The following is a 26,324-nucleotide window of genomic DNA, read 5'->3' as shown; positions in this document are numbered from 1 at the left end:
TCTTGTCTTTTTCTTGTTTCCATTTACTCTATACATCCTTTTTTTCAGTATCTGTGAATTAGTTCTCTACCTCTTTCCCATTTGGTCAGTTATCTCCTTGAGTACCTGTCTGATTTTCTGCTTTCCCACTCCAGCTACATCCAATTCAGTCCAACATTTACTCTTTCCATCTTCCTGATCTAAATACAAGGCTAGAATCTCAAAATGGTTTTCACAATCTCTCAGAACCTCTAAGTAATTTTCCTTGCCTTCCATCTGGTTTGGTTTTTGTTGATCATATTTACCCAAGTTAGCTTTAAGACACTCGCATCCCTCTATTTCTCCTGCCATCTCTCATTTCTGGTTTTGGTCATACAAGAGTCCCTGAGGGCCTCTTTTTTCCATTTGTGTTTTTGATGATCATATGCATGCCTAATTTGAAATTCCCACTTTATACTTGTCAATAAGTCTGCCATCTTTCCGTGCTCTGCTTTTGTATGTTCTCAGATTGCTCTGGTTTTAGGCAACTTCTGAACCTTTTTTTTTTTTCCCACTTTCAATGTGACTAAAAGGCAGTATTATGAAAATCAAAGTTGATTATTCTGCATCACACCTAGCTCAATCTATACCAGAACTTGATCTCCAATGGTAGCTTGTAGTAGATAATAAGGAAAAGATGATAGCAAGAAAAGAGTCAAATGATCATTTTTCCAATTTCCTCTCCCTAAATACAGCAATCCCATATTTACTTCCATAAGATACAAGGTAGCCCTGGATCTTTGAATTTTTCTCTTACAAGTGTGAAAAGTTAGTCAGTTGAATTTCTCCCTCCCTTTTATCATCAATAGATAATGAAACTCTGATTATTCTTATCACAATTTTCAGTGACTTTTGTTGTTTTATATTATGAAATGGAGGGGTAAAAGTTCAGCTGCTCAAATTATGAAAGAATGCTTTAATGATACAGTAGCAAATTGAAGTTTTTTTGGTTTTGTTCTAGTCTTTATACCTTTCTTTTTTAAAAAAAATTTATTTTCTTTTTAAAAAAAATCTTATTTTTAATTTGTGATAATCACATATCTTCTGAATAGAGATAGACATAGCTCTCCCAGGATTTTTCCTGGGAAGCTGTGAGAAAGCTCAGAGAAAGAAATAAAGCAACTATTATCTCAATCTCTGCACCTAGCAGGCAATCTCTGTTTGTCAAAGATGTTTACAAGAAGGAGTTGTCCCTTCTTGACCAATAGATGAGAGAAGATTCCTAAAGGCCAGTCACATCTTAGGTCCACCATTGTTTCTATAAGAACTGTGTATTTCTTATAATGAACTGCCTTTTCATGCCTTCTAATGATGGAGTCTCTTTATCACCTTTGTCTGTCCCCAATACCCTGTTAGTGATAATTAGTGGCCCTGGCAGTGATATTAATTTGCCTTTTAAACTGCAATTAATTTGATGATTCCAGTGAACTACATATAATCTTTATCCCCAGGCATAGAGGGCATTTAGAGCCCACTGTTCACATTTATTCCTATGTTTGTCAGCCTGTTACAGACTTTGGTGTCATAGTATCAAAAAAATCTGTCAATATTGTCATTTTGGTATATTGCTTAGTTTTATGTCAGAAAGATTTTGTTATATATTTTTGTCTCTCTATCTTTCAATTGTTTCCCTACTCATTTATGTCTGTCATGAGCAAGAGGGTCCAGAATGAACTACTGCTGAATTCTACAAGTAATCTCCTGTGTTACAAAAACCTATTGCTCATTTGTGTCCTTTCCCTCTTGTTTTTAAATCAGTCAATAATCCATGCAGGAGCATTACTCTTTATTATAGATTTAGTTTCCTTAAGTATCTTTTAAGGGACATAGTGCAAAGTTTTTTAGTCCAAATGCACGTTTTTGTCCACATTGCATTTTTTTCTTATGGTCATCCTTTCCATCAGTGAAGGAAATATCATTATCTTTGTAATAATTCCCTTCCACCAAAACTCTATAGATGCTTATTCATTGTACCAGGAGACCTTTAATTTCCTTGTGTTCTTCTCTTCCCTCATATTCTGCCACTGGTACAAACTTGGGGACACATTTGGCTTGAGCCTGACTTAAATTGTGTAATGCATCTAATGGTTGTTAGGCTTACAGTTATATATTTAAGTTTTTTCAGAAGCCTTGGAGAAGAGCTGCTGGTTATGGTTATGTCTTAGTATTTTCTCACTCGTATTTTCCCTTTGATAAGGTTCCTGTATTTCTTTTTTTGCCAAGATAGATCTACTTAAGCTCCTGAACACAGGCTACAAATTACCCTAAAATCTGAGATTTCTCTGTAATAGCTGAGTCATTCCTGAGAGATTCTGTTATGCTTTTATCATTCAATAACTGTACAGACTTTATAGCAGTTTTCTTGCCTAAAATGTATTTGAAAAAAATTTTACAGAGTTTTTTTCTCTTTGGCAAGTTATTTCTCAAAATCCTGTTGGGCTGCATTTGTAGCCCAAATATATATAACTTAAGAGGGCACATCCTTTAATGTTTCCATCATATGAACAACCCTTCATCTTTTATTTAATCTAAAAAGCCTATTATTTTGCCATGTAACTTTCTTGACTGCCTAATGTATGATTAAAATTTTCATGAGAGCTGGCTTAAATTTACTCTGAGCTTGAGTCTTTGAACACTGATATGAGTGCTTCACCCTTTTAGATCCACTTTTTAATTTTGTTTAATTCTCCCTTCCTACATTTCTTTGGACTTATTATGTTTATTATTTAACAGTAAAGAGATTTCTTTGTTTAATTTTAGAGTGTTAAGATCACAGTTTGTGTTTCAACTACGAGGGATCCTTTACACTCAGGAATAGAGAAGGGTTACTAAAGGTATCTGAAAATTTAGTGAATTCTTAAGAGTTCACTTCAATAAGAAGAATTTAGAAATTCTTCTTACATCTTAATGACTTTTTAATAAATTCACTCACTGTTGCTATGTTAATTCAAAAGACAGATACAGTATCTGTGCCTGTATTGCCAATGTATATTCCTCCTTTTTAGCCAGTAACTTTCAACCTGTAGAAATTCTGTGGTGCATGTTCATTCAATTAATTTTATTAGTCTCAAGATTTTCTTGAGCATGCATTAACAATTTTTCACAGGCTCTTCTTGCAGTCTAACTTAATCTAAGTTATTCCCATGTTCATAAATCTCCTGCTGACCACCTTTGAGGTTTGCCAGACATGCCTATTCGGTTAATATTGTCAATTAGAGCCGAGCATTCCATTTTATTTACGTATCTAGTTGGTGTCTAAGTAGAAATACACTGATTTTTGATCTTGGTCTTCTCAGATGTTTTGATTGGTATTTCAGCTGAACTTTAGTTGGTGCGATTGCTATTTAAGGCCTGAATATTATTAGCCTTTCTGCCTTCTCTTTTCTTGAAGAAGCTTTATTGCTCTATGCCCTGGAAGATTTGTTATTCCAAACTTGGCTCTTCAGTACCATTTTTTGTTCCCCTTTGTTTATATTACTTACCTTTCTTGTGATATACTTGCCAATGACTCAGCTTCCTGTTTGGTTCACCTGAAGTCCATCTTTTCCATATGAGCTTCCAGAAGTCCTCCAGTTCATCTCAGAAAATGCTACCGTCTCTTTGAGAACAACTTTTCCCCCTGTCCTATTTCTGCTCTTTCGTTGCTTTCATCTCTAGCAGTCAGGTCACCTGCGTTATATACCCGCTTGTACATTGAGTAGCCTTTTTCTATTGTTTGAGATTCCAGCTTCCCAGGGGGGGTACGAGCTGCAGGATGATGTGAAGCAATCACTGAAGGGCAAGGTCCCACTGGTTGGTTTGCTCCCCTTTTCAGCTAATTGCACTTCTCCTTTAAGGTGTTCTCTTGTGTCATCGAGATGGAGTCTGTGGGGGAGCTGCAGTGTGATTTTGGGAGCTTTTTGGCAGACTGAAGTAGAGCTCATTCTTTCTCCAAGATAGTTGCTTTCTCTAATAGTTTTCATTTTATGAGAGAACTTTCTATATGATTGCAAGGGCACATTATAATATTTTTTAGCGAGACAATTATGGGGAAAAAAAATACACTGCATTCACCAGAAACATAGTATTTCTAGCAAAGAAAAAAGATGGGCAACAACAAAGGTACTGAAATACTCAAATAACCTTGCCCATATAAGAAATTGCAGGCTCATAACCACTAGGAGCACAAAGAATATTTGGACTCTTGCTTCAGATTTCACCATTTAACATCTCTTTAACTTAGTGTTTATATATCTATTAATTTGAAACCTTTATATCAAAGTCAGGCCTTTATAAACATGAAATAAAGTCTTCTTATAAGCATTTGTTAAGGAACTTGAGAGGAAGAAGGAATATTTTGGAGGGAAGGGCAGAGGAATGCAGAGGAGGAATTTATTTTAATTATGGATAGAGGCAGATTACTTCTTTCCAGTTAAAACCTTGCTAATTTGTTTTCAGTAAACATCACCACTGGTTTAGTAATGATTGATTTATATGTATTTAACACACTTCAGTTGAATAATTCCCAAAAGATTTAATAAATTTACCAAGAGATAGAAAAAATTGTAGCTAGTTTCAGAAAAAAATTATTAGCCTCACTGAATTTTAGTTATCCGTAAGGTGAGCACGTCACAAAATTCAATTGGATAAGCCTTCTCATTTTGTAACATTCTCACAGCTTTTTTTTTTTAATAGAAGTTATGGTCCACTTGAGTGAAGCTGTGAACTGGGGCACAGAAGTTTTGTTTTCACGCTGAGTTTAAGTATACTTCCTAAAGGATCATTTATAATCATATAATTTGTTCGATGTTTCTGTTCTTTCTCTGCTACATGAAGCTGGCATTTATGCTGTAAAGAAATCATTGTCGTTTTGTGGGAGTAAAGACTGCTGATAGCTAAGGGCTATTTATAAATAGCAGACTATGCTGGAATGAAAGAAGAAAGGATATTACTATAAAAATATAACTCTGCACATTTAATTTGTTGTTGGAATACTGACTAGAACATCCATCTAATAGTAAAATGCTTACATTAACTTTGGAGGTCTTTTCCTGGGAAAGGCTGTAGAAAGATCCGCAAGTGTCATCAACTTCTTTTATTTAAACTTACTGGAGGGTTATCTTTGTACTGAACTACATGCTTTGTAAATGTCTTATACATTTTATTGAAAGTTAAGAAAGTAGCATCAGATTCATTTAGTTGTTTTGTGGGCTGTGGTTAATGTCTCACTAAGTAGCCTGGGGATAGAGACTGACAACAAACATATGCAGCAGACTCATGTCCACAAGGGTTATCATATCTAAATGGATTCATTTAGGGAAGTGCCATTAACCCAAACATTGTGGTTTATGCATTAGGGCATTAGCTGAGTGAGACCTTCTTGCAGAGTTCACAAGTAATTGCTGCAAAGTGTCACATAATCGGGAGGTGCTTTGTATGAATAATCTCTAATGTTTTTTTCGAGCATTGCTTCCCAGTATGAAGGATGTACAACATACACCTGTGGCCAGACTTAATGGATAAATAGGCATGAATCAGGTGAGGGAATAGCATGCAGTGTTTCAGGAAATGCTTGCTAAGGGTAGGATTGATCTAAGATCAGTTTTTCAAATTGAAAAAATGAGTAATTTTTGACAGAGCCATTTATCCTACCAGTTTATCCCCACTGACTATAGCCTGTGTGACTGCTGTGTCTGTGATAGTTTATATACAGTCTCAAATACTCTCCTGGAGAAACAATTAGGGTTTTGCATGGCTAAAACTAATCAACTACTTAGGACCTCATCAGCTGTCACTTTTGCCAATAACCTTTCTAGTGCTAATACAATTTACTGAAATGTGTACTATCCCTTTTAGGTGGTCCAAGGCCATCAAAACAGATTCATCATTGTCAGCTTCCATGTCACTTCAAAGTCTGTAGTTTTTATTGCAGATCTGAGGCAGAGCCTTCAAGCCTGTCTCCTTTTTATCTCTTTATAACAGCCTTTAGGCGTCTCTTCTCCTTAAAACTATGTCACAATCACATTTTTGGACTAAGTACAGCATCACTGCTGTTATGGGGCCAACCAGTTCATCTGGTTCCTTCTACAGTTAGGGGGATGGATGCTTTGCTGATCTGAAAGAGAATCCTGAGAAAACTAATTTTGATTAGATGTTTCACTTTTAAATAGGTGAAGTGATAAAAATCCAGTAACAAAATACAATATGTTTTAGTAGTAAAATTAGTTTCTACACTATTTAAGGACAGCAATTTTCCAGACAATATGAGCATGTGTGTTGATTTTTAGAGCACTCAAAAAATATCTGTTAAGTTAGAAGCTCATCTCAGTTTAACTGTGGTGTCACTCCACTAATTCAAACTCATAAAATATGCAGTGTTTACCTGCAACAGTAACTGCATATAAAAATTTACGTCAGCTGCATCCTGTATGTACACACTATTCACCTGAAAATGCATATTATATCTCTGGTCAGATGTTAATTATACATTTTACTTTTTTTCTTGTATATATTATTCATACAAAAAAACTTTAAAGCTTGGCTTTTGGGTAAATTTATGTTGTCACATGGATCATGATTTTTCAGACCTGTGTTATTTGCTGCATAGACCTGCTAGACTGCTCCACTGAATAAATAGAAGTCTTGGCAAAGTCAACAATTTTGCAAATATATGTTATTTACATAATCCTTTTCACAGAAGTATGAACAGTATTTCCAAGATCTGTTTGTGAATAGTGTTAATTAGAAAGGCAATTTATCTTCTAATGGACCCTAAAAGTGATTATGGTTGCCTCAGTTGCACTTTCTCTGTTTACAGATTGGGGCTTAAGAGATTTTTGGGAGTATTGCTTTTGTCATTCTAGGTGTAGTGCTTAAAGTCCATGCATTTTGAGTACTTACAGTCCTTGCATGCTGTTTCTTAGGATGATAAATCATGTTTCCCGCACTGTAAAGATCTGTATTACATTAGCTTCAATATCAAAGAAATTTTGATTTACATATGTTGTGAAAATGAAAGCAGTGCTCCCCATTCTCCTTATTTTTCTTCAAGTTTTTTCTGTGAAAATGTGAATGTTAAATCTCAGGCTTCTGGAAAAGAGTTATATCTCCCAAAATGCAGATTTATGTACTTCAGCTGCTGATTAATGAAGCCATGATATCTGTGACTAAAGTCAGATTCTTTGATATGATAATTTAGATGAAACAGTATTGATGTAAGCTTTTGAGAGTATTCTTCTTTGTCATGCAGTCCTTGTTCTGCCTCACACCATATTGATGAAAGTGGCTGCTGAAAACTGAAAAATTCAGCTGTTGTATTTATTTAATGTAGTGAGTATGCAATTTATTTGCTTAGGATTGGATAGGCTTTAGTGTCTTAAAAAAGAAAAAAAATATCAGGTGCAATTAGTTTGTGCCCAGTATTTGGGTCTGCTTTGAGAACGGATAACTTGCTTCAAAGGTTCTGGTTTTGCCTTGCTTTCCCCAAGGCAGTTGCATGTGCTCCCAGAGAGGAGTCAGTAGATAGTGAGGAGTGAGGCCTGAACAAGTTGTCTTCATATTTATGCAGATTGCCTAAGGAAAAACTCCCAGTGATTGCTGTCACCCTGTTGTTATCTGAGAGAATGATCGTTCTGACAGAGACAATTGCTGCCCCAACATTTCTGTTAACATGAAGATTGATTCTACCTTTAGGCATTATTTTGAGGTCTCAGTGGAGCTCCTGAAGCTTTTTTGCTTCTCTTGTACGTAGTTGCTTCTCTTCTTTCAGGCTCAACATTAATAAAAATATTTCAAAATGCAAGAATTAAAATTGTAGATAAAGGTTGTTGCTGGGTACTGTATTCAGATCGACCTTACTCAGAGGCCAGTGTGTGGATGTATTTTCAGAGAAAGGCCACATATAATAAGTATTCAAGATCCCCTTCAAGAAGGATCTGATGTTGAAATGTTGTTGCCATCATTGTGTGTATTATCAGAATATATTATCTATTTTTATATATAATATAAATATAGTATCTGTTATATATACATATTATATATTATTTGTAAAAATATTTATAAATATATTTACAAATATATATATGTATAATACATATGTATTTTTAATTAGGGAAAACTGTAGAATGGGATTTCTTAATATGTAGTTGATTGGGATTTTTGTGATCAAGCTTCAATTCCCCTTCCCAAGGATATACATTAGTCCTAAAATAATCAGAAGGCTGGGAAGGATTTGGTATGACAGCTGAAGAAAACATCTGTAATCTCTTTTGACAACATAAGTTATTTAGTATTTTTAACGTTAATTCAATATTTCCGAATGTAATCATATTCAGAAATTCCTAGCACAAAACAAATCCATTATTGAAGAACTGTGCTTATTATTTATTGTATTTAGCTTCCCCACAGAATGGGTTTTAGGGTTTTGTATAAGAAGCTGGATATTAGTGCCAGAGGCCAGCAGATAATGAGATGACTTATTCCTCAGCTAGAAGGGGCTATTACAAAAATTAATTTTTAAGATGTCAAATGCGTTATATATGCAGATAAAATTAACAGAAATATAGCGTGTCATTTCCCCTATGTTATTTCTGTATTGCTATGATTTATTTCTGCAAACAATAGAAAAAAACAGAGTTACTCCCTGAGTTGTGACAATATGATTGAGAGCTGGTTGAGCATCCACCTCCTTGAGTAGGCCTGTGTTGTCACTAAATGTATGCTCCTGTAATCTACAAACCAAATGTAAGACAGTAAAATTTATTCAAGCAAGAAATACAAATTTACCTCTCTCTGATCAGGATTCCCACCAATTCATCACTTTAATGTATGCTTTGCCTCAGTGTAAAAGCCTGCTTAAAGGGCTTTAACTTATTCTGATATGACACATTGAACAAAGTAACACTATTTAGGGAACAAGCCCTGTTGCAGTTATCACCACTGTTAACTTTATGAATTCTAACACTGAAAATAATTTACTGAAAATGGCCTGTTGAAGTATCACCTATTCAGTGAGGAGGTAGGGGGGAGTAAATTCCCCTCATAACACAGCTGCAGAACCAAATGAAGGTCATGGGGTCACATTTCAATACTGAGCTTGTTTTTGCTTGTGTTATCTCTAGCTCATGAACTTCTGACTTTGTTATTTAGTATGTTTGGTATATTGATTAGGAAAGGTTCAGTTAGTTCGCAATGCTGGGAAAATACAGCAAGGCACCCTTTGTGTCTTATTTGCTGTATTAAGAATTGTCGTTTAGACGCAGTTTGTTATTGTCTGTTTCTCCCTGCTGGATCGTAGTCTTCTAGATCTTCAAAGTTGGTTCAGTATGAGTAAATTATTTTATGTATGAGTAAAATTATTTTATGTCAAGCATAGGAGAATATTCCTTTTGGAGCCCAGTTGTATGATATTGCATAGGATTCTGAGTTGGCAGAGCAGTACAACAATACGTGTAATTTGCAATGCCAGGAGAAATTAGACTTTGCAATTTCTATACATAGTTGAATACAATGTGAATGTGATTCCTTTTGCCAGTCTGCATAATATTCTCATTATTGTGGTACTGGGTGTGCCCAAAATGGAATACAGGGAGTGTAAAGTCAGCCCAAGCCCGTTGGTATCCAAAGCTCTTTTTGTTCACATTTGTGTTATTTAACATTCTGTGTTTGGTGGAAGTGTGAATATACCCCCATGCCAGTCCGACACGTGCAGGAAGACATTTTGTCTCTTTGGATTAACTTGGGTATGAACTTTGGTTGGTTTATTTAATAATAAAGACCAGTTGCTGATCCACTAAGCTGATATATTTATCTAGATCAAAGTTCTCCTGTGGGCCCGTTTGTCTGGAGCCAAGATCAGCTGTTTTTGTAGCTGCTGTCACCAGTGACTCCCTACATCCTGCCAGAAGCCTTGGGAGCACACTGACTGCCCTTGGCCATCTCCTCTGCCTTCCTCCGTTGTAGGGCTTCAGTGGTTGATCACAGTTCCCCAAAACATTTCACAAGGACAGTTTAATATCTGTCCACAACTTTAGGCAAGTCTTACTAGGACCTTTGCAAGACATCCTTCTTTCTACAAGTAAATCAAGCTATATCCTTAGTGCAGCTAGAGTTCTCAGCACACATAAACACAACACAGGTCTCTCATCTTGTGAACTACAGTGATACTTCACCAGATTAAAACCTCTCCAGGCAAGCTGGTCTGAATTCTTAGGATTGCAGCAACCTAAGTCTAAGACAGAACAGATAAAAAAAAGAGATGGTGATTTTTTTGAGATAAATATATGCAAGGAAATGAAAATATTAATGTCATAATAACTCAATAAAAACTGAATTCCTGGAAAGCTACTCTAATGTCCTGCTGTTGGACTACAATGCACCCAGTGCAGCCTCCATGTCTGTCTCTAGCATGTAGAATGAATCTTGTGGCTCTTGATCCCCTGGTATTCTTGGAGGATGGTTCATGGGGTTGGGATTGTTGATACTGCATCAGCTCCACTGCTTTTAGCTCCAGTTTTAAAATAAAATGTTTTCTCACATAATTTTTCTATCATGTACTGCTTCTTAAACTGTGCGGTAAAATAGAGATTGAATAGTTATGTTAAAATGATCCAAATATTTTTTCCTTTTATGTTGCTTAGTGACATAGGAACATTTAGTACTGGTGATTTAGTGAACAGCATTTGGGGCTAGACTAAATGGTCGCTCTCCACATCACCCAAAAGTTGGGAAAATTTGTCTTTTGGATTTTAGCTTTGAGTGTTCTATCTTGCCCTACAGAGCTGCTGGTGTTGCTCCCATCAGCGAGGAGTGGTTCAATCCCTTAGGGTTAGGTCTAGATTTGATACAGTCAGACTGAGTGCTGCCAAAAACAAGTGCCCAGGTCTCCTACAGTGTCCATCAGTGTAGAATAAGGGAGCCAGTCCGCATATATGGTGTGATATGCTTTGTAGCTGAATCATGGATGGGAAGTTTTCTAAATCCAGAAAACAAGGTTTTTTCAGCTCTTTTTGTAATGATTATTTTTGCTTTCAGCCTTTCTCATAATAATCACACCCTTGAAACTTTCCCATTTCTTAAGAGCATATGTATGCATGCACAATGTGCATGTTATATGTGTATATCTATATAAAGGCAGTGTTTGCATATGAGTAAATTACTCCTAAAGGAATAATTAATTTTTGATTCTATGACTCTAATTTGGAAAATGCCTTTTCTTCTCCATCTGATCTGTTTCTTTTATGCTTCCAATTTTTTCTCTCTGAACTTCATTATTCTGTTTCTGTTGCATTGTTCTGTTTTCCTTGGAAAAGGCAGAAACTTCTAGGATTCTAGTTCTTCTTGCCTCTTATTGGGCCAGTAAGGGAATGAAAAGCACATTAAAAAGTTGGTTTCAGAAAAGCTGGCTGCTAGGGAAGGTTAACACTCCCTTTTAAATCTGATTTAATATAATTCTTGGTTTCTCTGCTTATTGTAAATAATATCCTTATAGAAGTTGTTTATCATGGAAGGGAAACAGTTTCACTTACACAGTGTTACAGTTAATTGCTACTGCTGTTTCAGCCACATTAATCACACCAAAAAAATCTTACTTAGGATGCATTGGTAGTAACAGTGTCTTTTGCAAATTTAACAAAACCTCCCCATAAAAATGACCTATGTTAATTCTCTGGATGTGTACTAGGTCTTCTGTGTTTTTTCAAGAATGAAAATAAGGATTTCATCTGTGTGATGATAAATATTTGCCATTTCGCAATTACCAGCATATGATATCATAAATGCATAATAGTTCAAAGTCTTTTGAATATATTTTTGTTACTAATATATCTTTCTTCTTCCATAATGAGCCTAATTTTTTCTTATCTGAGAATTATTAGCTGTTTAGTTGTGATCCAGCTGTATAATTTATGTTCAATTCATTGGAGGGAAGAGAACCTAAAGCACTGGGAATTTTTTTTGTAGCAGTCAAAAATTTATAAGAATATGTCCAGATTTTACTCCTCTTGTCTACAATGAGGATTACAAAACCATTGTTGCACATTTATATCCAATACCTGATCTACCCAGTTTAAACCAGCAATTTTTGTTCATAATTCATATTCTTTGTATACTAATTCAATTTTGTTGCTAAGTTCCTCCAAATACCTTTCTAAATATCTGACCAAATTAGCTATTTCTGTAGTTTTTTGACCCTTCAGCTTTCCATGGCATTTAATTATAATTTCAGTCACTATTCGCAGCTCCCACATGCCATTAAAAAGGTGTGGTTTCAGTTGGATGATTGGCTTAAAATATTTAATGGCTTTATTTAAATAAATCTTGTTCTGATTTTGACTTGCCTAAACTGACACAATTGGGTTCATTAAGTGTTCAAAGCGTCTTACTGAATGGACATGTTGGCATTATACATACATTACATTATACATACATTACAATCACAGTAATTTTATCCCTAATCATTGTAAAAATTTTTGAAAGTCATATTGAGCTCAGTGGGGTTATTTGCATACGGAATTATTAGTTCTCTTAAATTCATACACTGATAAATACGCTGTGTATAGAGCATATGCTGTTAAAAAATGTACCTATTTACAGGTGCTGATGCCCTTACCATTCTAAATAAGGTGTGAGGGAAAACTGTGATCAGAATTTGGCAGACTTCCACTGGATCTGAAAACACCATACAGTTTGTAATGCTAGTATACTGTAAAGGAACATTATGTGTTAAATCCTTTTGGTTCATTTCTAAAAGGCTCATCTGAAGTATACTATAGTCAGACTCAGCATTTCTTATCTACTGGTGTCTGCTTCCACCATCTGCTTTTGCAGAACTATTTTTACCTTAACAAGTATCAGTGACTGCCACTGAGTGGCCCTTTGATGTGCAGTCAATCACAGACAAGAATAAAATGGTATAATAGACTATAATTTCCTGTCTGATCATGAGCTCTGCTTTTTGTGCTGGGTGATTTCCTTCAAACTAATTGACAAATGCACTTGGCACAGGGAGAGATGGGCTGCAGCTGCCTGTGGTTTGTCAGAAAGACAGAAGGAAAGGAAATCTTGAGAAGTACTGAGGTGTTCGTGACATTGAGATGCATCTTCTTCTGGGAATATTCATAGTTAGAATGCAGAACTTGTATTTTTTTCAGCAAAAAAGGCTATCCATCCTTTCAGGCTTTAAAATATGTTTTGAAAAAGAGAAAATCACATGGAAAACTAACTTGATCTTCTAGCATCATTCCTTCCACCAAGGGACAATGGAAACACAGCACACAGGCCAAAATAATAACCTAATACTGGTCTGCCACATTTTCTTTAGCAAGCTGAAATAATTGATCGGCACAGTCAGCCTTCAAAACCAAAGCTAAGAAGAACTCTTCTCTTTCAATAGGTATTGTAACTCACATGCCTCACAGAAATGATGGTGCATTTTTGTTTTCCACCCACTGTTATAAGGTGTGCCAACCAGCATTTTTGCAAGAGAATATGTGGAACTGTGCAATGGAGATCTGTTTTGGCAGCAGTGACCCATTCACAGAGGTTGAATGTTAGGTGCAGTCTGTGCTAGTGGCCTCTCACAATGCTTCAGCTTTTCCAATGAAAAATACCCTATGTATAGGGAATTGCATTACATTACAAACATAGATTTATTTTTCTCTTTGTTCAGAAAATTTTAACTTCATGCTTTGCTTACAATTCTTTGAATTTTCATTCTGAGCTCCTAGGAATTTTTTTTTTGTGGGAAATATGTTAATTTTGATTTACTTAAATTAATATTTTAACTTAAAATCTGTTTTAAAACAAGTAAGAAGGAACAGATTGATCCTGTCAGCAGCAATTCAGCTGTTATTTCACATTTTAATTTATGTGTGTCTTGCTTTTGACATAGCAAATCTTTTGAGTAGTTTTCTTTATTTGACATTCTCAAAATTATAGATGCCCAGAAAGTGTTTGGCTTCAGTACATGTGGCAGGGAAAACTGTTCTTCCAGGAGAGTTATGACCTAACTAGATAAACAGTTTTCATATTCTGATATTTAAGACATTTTGAGCTAGCATGACAATAAGCTAAAACTTCAGATTATGAAACCTCTATTATAAAATTTATGGAATTACTTTATATAGGTATCTTACTCTTTAATTTAAAAAACCTAACAGCTTCTTAGCTTTTTTGTGAAATATACTTCAAAATTATAAACTTGCAAGCCTTGAAATGTCTAAGTTCACATCTGTGGACCTAGATGTAACCAAGAAAGAAATCATCATTATCTTCCTCAAAGTTGCTGGTGTGTTGGAAAGCAAAGGTAAATGCAGAAAAACATATCAGCAGAGAATTGGTAAAATGGCAAGAAAATTATTCAGTACATTTATGGCACAACATAGCTCCACATGGTCTTCAGTATTTGCTGTGCTTTTCTGTAATTTATACATGATTTCAGTCTGCTTAGAGATGGTTTAAAAAACCTAAACAACAAAACAGAAGCAAAATTGCTTCTATGTGAAAAGTCTCACAGTTTTCATCTCATCATATTCAATTGGTATACTGTGTGCATCACAATTTTTCCGTCTCTTGAGAGACCTCCTACTGTACTTTAACCCTTCATTATTTGGGGTTTTTAACTTTTCATTTTTGTAATAGCATTTGAGTCATGTGCCCACTAAGCATTTTTGTGGATTGCAGCCCATATTCTTACTTAGCAAGCTCGTGTCTACTTCTGCTCAGTGAATGGGATTTGGCTCTGTACTGAAATAATAGCATTTGAATTTAGGGGTTTAAACATAAATATATCTATAAATTATTACATAAATATTATTAGATATATATCTAATAATACATTTAGTATATTTGAGGGGTGGGTGTAAATGACTATGTTGTGTAAATTTTAAGCAGACCCAATGCATTTCTGTGTGTGTGTTCAGACAATATCGTGAGTTTTTAGGGTTCTTGTGTGACACTGAGATGTTTGAAATGGTGTTTCTTTTTTCCTGCTAACTAGCAATTTTATAGTAGGAATGTCAGACTATTTTTGGCAGTCAGTTTGGGCCATATGTTTTTTTCTCTCAAAAGTGGCTGCTGGGTATTTTCTTGTGTCAAGGACTTAGAGGTGCTTATTTTTTGGCTGTGAGATAGATAGGAAAAATTGATGTTAAGGAAAACCCAAAACAACAAAACCAAACAAGGGTGGGAAGAGCTTTGAAAAGCTCAAGAGAGAGAAAATTGTTTTCTATATATGGTAAATCTTCAAGCTTAGACACAAGAACTTCTATTTTTACAAGTTCAGCAGAAAAGCTGGGTACACATTCCTATGACACAATTGTAAATTTCTTTGGCTACCAATCATTTTGCAGTTCTCTTTTGATTTAAGGGGTTAACCTGCCAGTTAAGATAGTTTTATAAAAGCTAGTGTAATTACTTATGATCTTTAACTCATCTTTACATTACATCCTTAACAGATGTAATTTTGCCTGAAGAATTTAACTTGAACCCATCAGGGTAGACTCAAAGTTGCTGCAGAAATGGTGTGGCCGAAGTGGAGACTTTAACCCCAGTGGCCCTGGGCAGAGTGTGGAGCCTCTGGGGAAGCCAGGCAGGGACATTCAGGGCTGGTGGTGTCCCCAGTGGCCCCCCTGGCAGTGTCTCTTCAGGCTGCTCTGCCACTGCCCTGCTTTTCTTGTGGGAAAGAGGTCTTGGGAGAGGAAAAACAGTGGCCATGGTTTGAAAGGAGTAGGGTGAAGTTAGCATTTAAAGGTGAAGGGCAGGGATTGGGCTGTCCCAGAACACCAAAGCAAGATTTTCCTGCTAGTCAAGAACTTTTTATCAGTAAACTGGTAAAATGGAGGTACTTTAGAAAAAAAGAGGTGGCAGAATTTAGCCTTAAAATTAAGTTTTCATTAAAGAAAATCAATTTCATTTGCCTATCATGCTTTTTAAAGCAAATCAGGACATGAATGTAATGATACTGGGATCCCCTCTAATGGGATGGGTAAAAGCACAGAACTGTGGACATTCAAAAGCTGACATTGGATCTGCAAACACCAAGGCAAGAAGCCCTGTTAGTTTTCTGTTCTCCAGAGCAGCCAGCCTCTTCCTCTCCCTTCAAGAAATGCATTTGGCTGTACAGCATCCAGCCATGGAGTGGTTGTACAGCCCACTGTCCTGCGCTTAACAGGGCTGTAACGATGGTTATTCCCTGGAGCTTTGACTTGGTGTCACTTTCCTAGTTCTTGTGAAAATTAAAGTGAAACAAAAAGTTTCCATGTTAACAGGTGGGTATGTAGATATGTTTTCTCTGGGAATTTTGTTTTTTGTTATGTGTGGGGCAGGTATTTTTCTACGTAGCCATTCTGATGACATAGACGCCTTTTTAATCCACATTATAATGTGGATTTTATCAATTTTTATACTTGTTTTGTTCTATACTGAGCATCTACCATACTTCACGAGGTGAGAAATCTCCTTCCTTAGTCAAGTGTGACAGCTGCCAAATTTATCATACATTTGTTTGCCTGGAACTTCAGCTATCCAACAATTTTTCTGGTATTTAGATGCATGTAGGTGCTTCAAGAAAATTATATTAAATTTCATGTGGAACTGCAACTAAGTGCAACTGTTAAAATGATGGAATCTCTCTATCGAAGTCTTCACCTTGATCGTTCCTTTTACGGCCTTAAAGCTGTTGCAGTATGTCCTACTTCAGATTTTCTGACCCTCTTATGAATTTCATTGAACTCATGCTGTCTTTGCAAAAATATTGACCCATTCTTTCACAGGACAGGAGTAATTTAAAAGCTGCAAGAGTATACATTTTATTTTTAAGTTTAGTACTTCCTATTAATACAGAAAGCTGTAGCATATGGCTTGAAATATGTGGAATTGAAAGACTCTTATCCATATCCAAGCACATTAAAGAACTGTATGCATCTATTTAAAATGAAACATGAATTTAGGTTGATTCTGTATCAAGGAAGTTCATGGCAGCTTGGTGCTGACATAAGCAGCCAGTAAATCAGGGCGAAAATAGCTAGGAAAATAACGTTTTTAAAGAGACTTATAAAGGAAATGCCAACATAATTGTAGAGTTGAGTTAGCTAGCTGTGAATTCCTCCAGTTTAAAGAGAATACTAAAACTGGAGGAATTAATCACAGGAAATAATTTACTGGACAAATTTAGCATGTCTTGGATTAAAAGGCATACTTCCTAGAACAAAATTAGGTTAGTGTGAGAATTGCTGAGTTTAAACATTGCTTCACTGCAATAGAAGAAAGCAACTGCATGTGCACACATAGCTCTGGAGGAAAAAAAGAGATTAGTGCTGAGCTCTTGTCTTTTTTATTTGCGTCTGTTCTTGGTTTGGGTTACTTGGTAGCGGGAAGAGTCAGGAGGAAACTGTTAACCTGCCTGCTTGTTACTCAGTATTACATTTTATTGGAGTATGTGTATGGAAATACAAACCCAGAACATCTGCAGAAGACTGCTCTTCTTCAGAGGAGACGTTTGGTTAAACCCCTGTAAAAAAACCGAAAAAATCTAGCTGTAAATGTGTTATTGTCTCCAGCAGCAACTGTAAGCAGATGCTTCTGAAGAAAGACCACAGGGCAGGCATAGATGATATTTCTCTATTTCTCCCTGATGTCCTTCCAACTATTTTTAACTCCAAATGACAGGAGCTTTAAAATGTATTTTCCTAAAAAAGGGGGGGAGGGGGGGTGGGAAATTGTGTGCTGGCATCTGTTATTTTTTACTTTCCTTGTAGTTATAAGTTCCTCTTTGCCTCAGCATATGACTGAAAGGTGTTGCTTTTCTGAGCTCAAAACCTACATATGAACTATTTATTACATACTTGTGGATATTATTCTTTTGTTTCCAGTATAGAGATTCCTGAGCTGCCTGCAACTGCCCATTTCTTTTCTCCCCTTGAGCCAAATTCATACCTTGTGCATCTACCACTTCTCTGGCAGAGTTTTCCAGAAGGGCTGCTGCTACTACTGTGGGCAAACATAGTGCTTTTGCCTCTTTTGAACATAGTTCATATAAATTGGTTATGATGTGCCCTAAATCTTGTGATGGAGGTGAATCTCCTGTCCCTATTCACCCTTTCTGTGCTGCTTATGACTTTGTAGAAAACTGTCATCTGGTACATATTTAGAATTTATGAATAATAATGTCTTGCTTTCCCAAAACAGTAGTTTGAATTAAACCCACTTGTTATTTTTATTTTAAAAGTAAATAAAACCATCAGTAATCTCAATCTTATCATATGAGTTCAAGATCAAGGAACATTTTTTTATGATATTCATTTGGTGTTAGCCAGCAGTAAAGATGTTTTCCTGAGAGTCTATTCCTTTCACCAAGGGTGAAGTTTTATAGATGTTGTTTATTTTACATTACTACATCGCTCTGTGTGACTACATCATAAAATCATTCGTTAGGTGAAGGTAATTTACAAATGATCAGAAGCAACCAAATTACTCCAGCTTAATGAGTTGCCACTTATTGCCTGTGTAGGCTCTTTTTTTCTGCTGCGGCTGTGAAGTTGGCTTACATTAATGTGCATTAATTTTATTTCACAAATGCAGTGATGGAGGAGACCTAATCCTTCCAGTTATCATGGCTCAGCAGTGAGTGGGAACACATTAAGTCAGGGTTAACTTCATTGCATATACTTGTCACTCTGGACCTGGTGCAAAACACACACCCCAAGGCATTTTTCCAGGAAAATGTCATAGCAGTGCATCAATAGCTGCAATGGCAACCCACTCATCTTGAGATGGTGTTCAAGCTGTTGATTTTTAGCCATACAGACTGAAATATATGAAATCCTTTATTTCTGAGACACTATCTCTCTCCTTGTGTAGACAGCAGAGGTTCTGTAGTTGGATTTCCTTCTAGGGAAATTTCCTTCTGAGGGACTTTTTGGCAGAATGTTCAGTGCAAGGGCATCAAGACTTGGGATCCTACTATCTCAACTTGGCTCCAAATTGTTGGTATTTGGCAACTTTTTGATGAAAAGACATATTTTTGAGAGTTTTCTTGGACGGTACTAAGGATATTTTTGCTAATTGATGAAAGGGCTACATGAAGTGCTATGGGATTGGTTATTCCAACAACTATGAGATTTTATCACACACTTATGACAAGGAAAAAGCTGGGCAAGCCAGCTGGCCAGAGCTCTGTGTCAGTGACAGCCTCCAAAGTGGGACCTAATGTAGTAGAAGTAGAAACTAATGTGGAGGTGACTGAACCACCCTGCTCTCCAATGGTCTTGGGAACTAAAGGTGTTAGGAAGGTCTCCCTCTCCAGTGCAGAGCCTAAATGCACAGATATGTGAAGAAAAGGACCACATCACTTCCAGGCTGCTTAAGTTGCTGTGGAATGTCCAAGTTCCAAGAATTTTGCACAAAGTTGTTTAACCATTTGATTGGACCTTCATTAGCATGTACAAACTGATTGTGTAATACAACCCTGACACAACTCTGAGTTATTCCTTTTCAGTCCTGACCTCAGCCTTCAGTGTATCTTTAACCCATATTTTTCTATTTTTTGTTTCTCTTTGGTCTTTTGCTTTACTTCTTTCCCTTTTTTCAGCTCCCCTAGCACCAGGAAATAACAATAAAAAGTTGTGGAATAAGATTTAGTGCCATCCCATTATCTTGTTCTCTGCTGCTAATTTCTGAGACTGCATAAATCCTACAGTTTCATTTCTACAGTTTAGGTTGTACAAATTCCAGGCAGCAGCTGATATTGACTGTGGTTTATGAAGTGTCCACGAATGTATCTAATACTAATTGAGTCTAAAGATGAAAAGACTAGAACAATATCTTGTATGATTGAAGATGCAGAAGCCTCAGGGATATGAAAAATATGTTATGTTAAATGTGTTTTTATCTTATTCACTGAAGTAAAATAGATAGTTGGAACATCCATCTTCATCCCATGCCTTGAGAGGTGATACACAGTTGTGTGGTAATAGAGGGAATTCCAGAACATTCCTGCACTACTTTATCTGGAGGCAAGGATTTTATGTTGTCTTAGTTCCTACCTTCTCTTGTTTTACTTATTCTTTCTGAGAATTTTCCTGGTTTAAATCTGTACTAAGCTGGTTAGCTATACTGGATAAATTATTAATCACAGTTTATGAGAAAAATTTAATACTGAAAAGGAAAGGATAATACTTTCAAGTGTGAAGTACTTTAGATATAGGTTTTTGAGCCAAGGAGAGTTGTGTTCTCAAGTCATGTGCTGAGGCAAAGAGGATCTGATCACCACAGACAGATAATTTCACAAGATTTTTTTCCCCCTCTAGTCTTAGGAAAATAACATATCAAAGGTCTTCTTGCCTGACCTCAGTAGAGAAAGGGCTTTTAAAAATAAAACAAAAAGTTTCCCGTACTTTGAACTGTCTTTAGGTTAAACTTTAGTGACGTTCTTTTTTTTTGTTTTTGTCCATGGGAAGAATGGGAATTAGAACTTAAGATCTTAAATTTTAAATATGTGCATTCTTTTGCCACAAATGTTGCATTTGTATTTTAGCTTTTCTTTTGTACTGCAAAGCAGGATTGTGTGATTCACTACTCAAGGAAGAAAAAGAATTGGTTATTTTTTGTCAAAACTAAAAAGGAAGTTTGTGTTGTGGATGCAGCAATGTAAAGCTGTCTACAACTTCCTTTCATTCTTGCCACAGTTCCTTCTGTTGCTTTGCTTCTCTGTATCAAGACTGTGCCTTCACAGGTTGTTCACAGGCAAGGCCCAAGCTTCTCCAATATTTTACATTTGTCTTCTCTGTTAACAACTGGAAAACCTGTAGGATTAATAACAGTGGGGATTACAGCTTTGGAACTTTTGATATGAATTGCCAAGGAAGACAGGCTGCTGAATCCCAGGACTCTGGAATGTGCTCTATTGACATTGCAGCAGGGCTCCCTGCCCCCAAGGTTTCTTCCAACCTTCACTGAAATTCTGCAACTCCCCTACGCACCTGCCTCATGTACTTGTGTCTGAGTAACTCTGTTTATTTCTTTTGGATTTCTGCCAGCAGTTTAGGCCTCAGGTAAATTCTCTTATCTTCTGTTAAGTCAATATTTATTTAAATTCCAGTGGACAAACTTTATATTCTAAGTCTTTTCAACACCTGTATTGTTTAGAAGAGGTGTGTAGTGTCTGCACAACTTCGCCTGTGATCTCTTGAATAATGTGTGTTGTTGAGAATATCAACTTGATATTGATTATTTGTTTATTGAGGTAAAATGTCAAAAAGAAAATGAGTTCATTTTCCCAAAAAAGACAGCTTGAAATATTATATTAATGAAATTCTGGATTTATTCCACAGACTGAAGGTTTGTATTCATTCTTTTTATGCTCTGTGCAAGTGAGCAAAGATCTCTTCTGTTCTTTTGCATTAAAAAGAGTTGTTGTATAGCAGACTATATAATAGAATAGAAGTGCTTAAGGGCAAAATATTTGTGGGTTAGATTTTTCCAACAAGCAAATTTGGCATTTTAGTCTTTCTTTCCAGGTTAGCTCTTCAGATTTCTGTGCTGTGAAGTGCAAAATGATGCACTCACACTCATTTCCCATGTTTGCTTGTTGTAGGGATTGTGAGACTAAATTTTCGATACCTCCTCAGAAGGAGGAGTTACCTGTTGTAACTAAATAAAAATAAGTTTTTTTGAGAGAAGGATTTGCAGTTCATGATGTCAAACTTGACTTACACTTCCAGTAAGTGTGTTTAGTTTATACTGCCTTTAAATACATAAATACCACTGGGCAATTATTTTAAATGGTGCTGTTTTTATAATTCTTTCATCAAGCACTTTCCTTTTACCACCACATTTGAGTTCATTTGAATTGTAGTCACGGTATCTGCTGACTCTTTTTTTTTTTTTTCATTTCCAAAACCAATAGCTTTGACTTTTGGAAAAGTCAAGAGAAAGAGGTTTATGTATTTGTTAGGAAGAGCTCTTTAGACGTATACATATGCATTTTATGTGTGTTTGTGAGCATATCTATATAAAGATCTTAAAATGTTTAGACGTATATATAGTCACAGTGTTGCATATTAAGAAAGTGTAATCCCCATTGCTTTAACTATATATTTCACTATTGGCATGGATAATTTTATTTGCAGTTGAGCAGTGTGTGTTCCTGGAAAGATGAGAAATGTTCAGTTGCCATTGGTTGTAACTCCTTTTTGTCATATACACATCCTCCTTTGGTCTCTAAGCCTTAATAAAAATAAAATTCAAATTCCACCGATTCTTCTGAACAGTCTGAATATACAACATGCACAGTTATCTCCAGAACACTCTTTAATAGAAATCAAACCCCATAACGAGATGTACTGCAGGGAGCTGCATAACACACTGAAGGGCACTGGCCTAACACTGTTTTTTGAAATCTTACTCTGAATTTTAGTACATTAAGAGGGTACTTTCAAGTGCAAAACTTAAAATGTTGTATATAGTTTTATTGGATTATGACCTTATCCCTTAAAGCCAGATCTGAATTGAAGATGTGACATTGCAAATACTTACAATGTTGGTGGCTGAGAAAAACAATGGTAGCAATCTCAGCCATATTCAAATGTTCTTAAAGGATCTGACACCTTTGGAGCTGTCTGGTAGACTGTACATTGGAAAAATAAAATAAAAAATTAATGCTCCTATTTTTAGTTTTACAAAAAGTTATTTCTTTAAACTCTATAAGTACTTTTGAGCTTATGCTTCTGTCAGTCAACAAAAATGCAAAGGAGTAACATCTTCAGCTAGAGCATGGTCCAAAATAGGAAATAAATCTTTAAAAAGACTGGTTGTTGCAATCAGTACCCAGGTAGTTTAGGTGGCAGGTATAATTTACATAAATTATTTTTTGTTTTATATTGAGTTTTGTTAATTCCTTTGCTTCCTGCCTGTGAAGGTATTGGTTGAAGCGGTCCACTGGGAGCATGTCTACTGTACATACAACCTCCGTGACTGATATGGATGTAATGGGGTTTTTTTCTTGTTTCATAGATCTTGCAATCACTCCCCTGACCAAGGGCTCAACAAGCACATTCAGGGTTCTTATGAAAAACAGCTCTGCCAGCTGAATGGCAGGAAGCTTATGAGTTTGTTTGCCAAGTTTCTCTGGGTGTATAAACCAGTTGCTGCAGCTCTAAAAATGATATGACTGGTGCAGTAGTGATTTTCTGCGCTGAAGGTGGATGCTGACAGGAGTTATGTACTGCAGATATTTTAGTGAACTCTGAAAAGACTGTGCTGTAATACAACACTCCCAGATAGAGAATTCTATGGTTCTGATTTCTTCTAGAGTGTGATTTCCTCTTCATCATAATCTTCTGTAGAATTATATTTGTGGGAAACCAGTCTGTATGACTGCACTTTACCTTGTAACAAAGAATTGTTTTCCCTTGTTTAATTTAATATATTTTGGCTCCAGAGCATACCTCAGTTTCCTGCGTTTATTTATGTGTTGGGTAAGTGCACTAGGGGCACAGAAAATGCATGTGCCCTGTGCCTGTGAAGGTTAGGACTGAACTTAAAATCTGTTTTGCCAGGCAGCAGCTACTTGGACAGCTGCCTAGCTGGGTTTCTTTTGATTCTAAATGCTCTATGTCATTTCTAATGCTGCCAAGGGGAAGCACATGGGTTTTATGTATTGGTCCCTAACTGTTCCGTGAGGGGGTTGAGAATACCACACTGGAGCATTAATAGCTTTTCTCTGAAAATAGTAAATGCTTCCTGTAATTGTAGAGTAAGCCTCTTGCTGTCATTCTAGTATAAACATGTCATGAGAAATCCTCACTTAAAAACATCTTTTGCTCTTGTTCAGTGTTTGTCAGGTTCAACTCCAGCCATGGCTTCCCCGTGGAGGTTGGTTCAGATTCCAGCATCCTCCAGCTAAAGGAGGCAGTTGCCCAGCGACAGGGAGTTCCAGCTGACCAGCTGCGGGTGATTTTTGCAGGGAGGGAGCTCAGCAATGACTTGACACTGCAGGTAAGAATGCCTTGGTAGCTTCTCGCCTGGACTGCTGCCAGCTACACTGCCTCTGCCTCTAATGCTGCCAATCTGATGTTCATGCCTGAGATCTAATAAAATAAATAGTGCCCGGGGATTCCTTGAACTTTACTCCACACTGCTTCATTAATTCTGACCTTCTTAATTATGCATTAAAACAGCAAGCAGGAAGGGTAGGGAAAGAGAGAATACGAGAGAGAGAGCACGAGAGAGAGCTGTGCCTGGTGAATAAATGTTTACTGACTATAGAAGCAAGCCATGCACAATTTCTGTATCTGTTCAATTTCTATCTTACTTATTCCATTTGAATCTTAATGAAGAAGGATGTGAATAAATTGCTCTAAATCAGGCTGCACAGTCATCACATTTTATAGGATTTGTAACCCAATTGTGACCCCTGGAGGATAGCTACACGGCTGCTGCTGTGCCGTGTGCTGCTGTGCCTGCACAGGTGTGTGATGCTGGAGGGGTGGTTCCAGATCAGGAAGCCCACAAAAGTGTTCTCCAAACCACTGAACTCATAAATGTGTGAAGCTAAAAGAGGAGCAGGGAGCACAGAAGAGCAGCTATAAGTAGGTATCTGAATTTCAGCTGCTGAAGGTTAGCGAACCGTTCTCTTCAAAAATGCTTCTCACTGTTCATCTGTAGTGAGCACTAAGAAGCACTGAAAGATAGGTTCAAGTTGCTCTTTGCTACTGCTACCAGTGCAGCTGCAGTTGCTTTATAAATAATTTTGTTTACCCTGTGTGTGCATTTGGCAGTTCATCCTCCAATAGCCAGGGTTTAGCATAAGATCACATATTTAAGACAATTGGGAAACTTGGGAAAACCTAACCGCCCTTTCAGCATAGTGCAAATACTGATTTAATCAAATTGCCATCCTTCTACAGTGGTATCAAAGAGCTGCAGATACAACCTGCAGTAGTGCAGATGATTGCATAAAAGATCCCTCACATGCAGAACTATTCAGATTAATTTGTATTCATATGTCAGACATATTGTTGTACTCAGAATGGCTCCTAAGTCTAAGTACAGAAAGTCACTATGGTATTGATGACCTATCACTGTTTCTCCTTGGGTATGGTATTTGTTGCTTTGCAAAGGGCTTTAGGGAATTCCAGCACACAAAGGAAGGTGTAGAAATGTGAATTGCTGCCAGTCTCCAGTGCATCAGCTGTGAATATTGTTCATGCATACCTGCAGTGTGCTCCACCTACATGTGAAAACATGTATATCAAAGTGTAAGAATGAAAAAAGTCATGTGAATTGTATTAGCTGTCAGTTGCCAGTTGCTAGATTGGAGTGTCTGTGTTGCTCTGTCAGAAGCTTCTGAACCACTTTGCTTTTCCTGGCAAGCTGCAGGTGTTGGTATTACTGCCATTTTGTGACAGCATGAAACACAGATTTTCAGCCCAGTTTGACACTTGCAACCAAGTTTGTTGTTGGCTACAGCATATAGTCTATTGCCAGGGTAAATTAAAAATGGTGTTCCAGATATATAGACCTCCTGATCATGTAGTTTTCTTGCTTTGTCATAATTATCATGTCCAGTCAAGACTTCCTATTATTTAGTAAACTGGATCTAGATTCATTGCTTAGACTCTTCGTTTCTAAATCAGATAGGAAATTCAAAAACTGTTTCAGATGGTACAATTTATACTTCTGTGTTTAGATGTCTTAAATATTGCACTGAATAATATCAGCATGTATCAACTTCACTTTTATTCTAGATATTTGAATGCATTCTACTTTACTGCTGTGTTTCCCTTTTTTTTTTTTTCTTTTAATTGTGTATATTTATTTATCTTGGAAACTTGTCAACACAAGAAGAAGAAGAATTAAATATTTGAGGTGTTTGGGTTCCTGTGGTAAGCTGTCTGGGTTTTTTGCAGAAGCTAATAAAAACTTGCGTGCTAGTGAAATACTAACTGCTGGCATTTATGTTGCATCTGTAGTTTCAGAATTAATATCAAATATGAGCAAAATAACTAACTCTAGTTTTCTAGATCTGTGGATTTGGATGCAAAACAAGAAAAATTCTACTTAGCTGATGCTTTGCATTATTTCCTTTTACAATAGCTTAGAATTTTTGGTAAAATAATTTTGTCTTTCTGTTTTTTGTAAATTACTTTTGAACTTATTTGCCCAAGGTATTGTGGAAGAATCTAGAGGTCAGGAAAAAGAACTGATGGTATTGCAGAAAATGAGATTATAGAGGACATGCGAAAAGCTGCAGTAATTGCAGGAGTATGGGATAGGGATATAGGAAATACTCCAGGACAGCAAACTTTACTGGTTTCACAGCTCACAGAACA

The 26,324-nt window shown here is 36.4% G+C and overlaps 1 protein-coding gene across 1 annotated transcript in view; it reads left to right on the top strand.

Annotated features, from left to right (window-relative positions):
• Positions 1 to 26,324, top strand: part of PRKN (parkin RBR E3 ubiquitin protein ligase) — a 675,053-nt gene that overhangs the window by 99,832 nt on the left and 548,897 nt on the right. Inside the window, 1 exon segment of the mRNA XM_054279727.1 lies at positions 23,825 to 23,988. Coding sequence (XP_054135702.1) covers positions 23,825 to 23,988 — 164 coding nt within the window.

This window comes from Melozone crissalis, unplaced genomic scaffold (assembly GCF_028551555.1).
Source record: "Melozone crissalis strain CALT ecotype California unplaced genomic scaffold, PUWL_Pcris_2 ptg000027l_1, whole genome shotgun sequence".
In the NCBI taxonomy this organism is placed as follows: Eukaryota; Metazoa; Chordata; class Aves; order Passeriformes; family Passerellidae; genus Melozone; species Melozone crissalis.
This window is presented reverse-complemented; position numbering and strand designations above follow the sequence as displayed.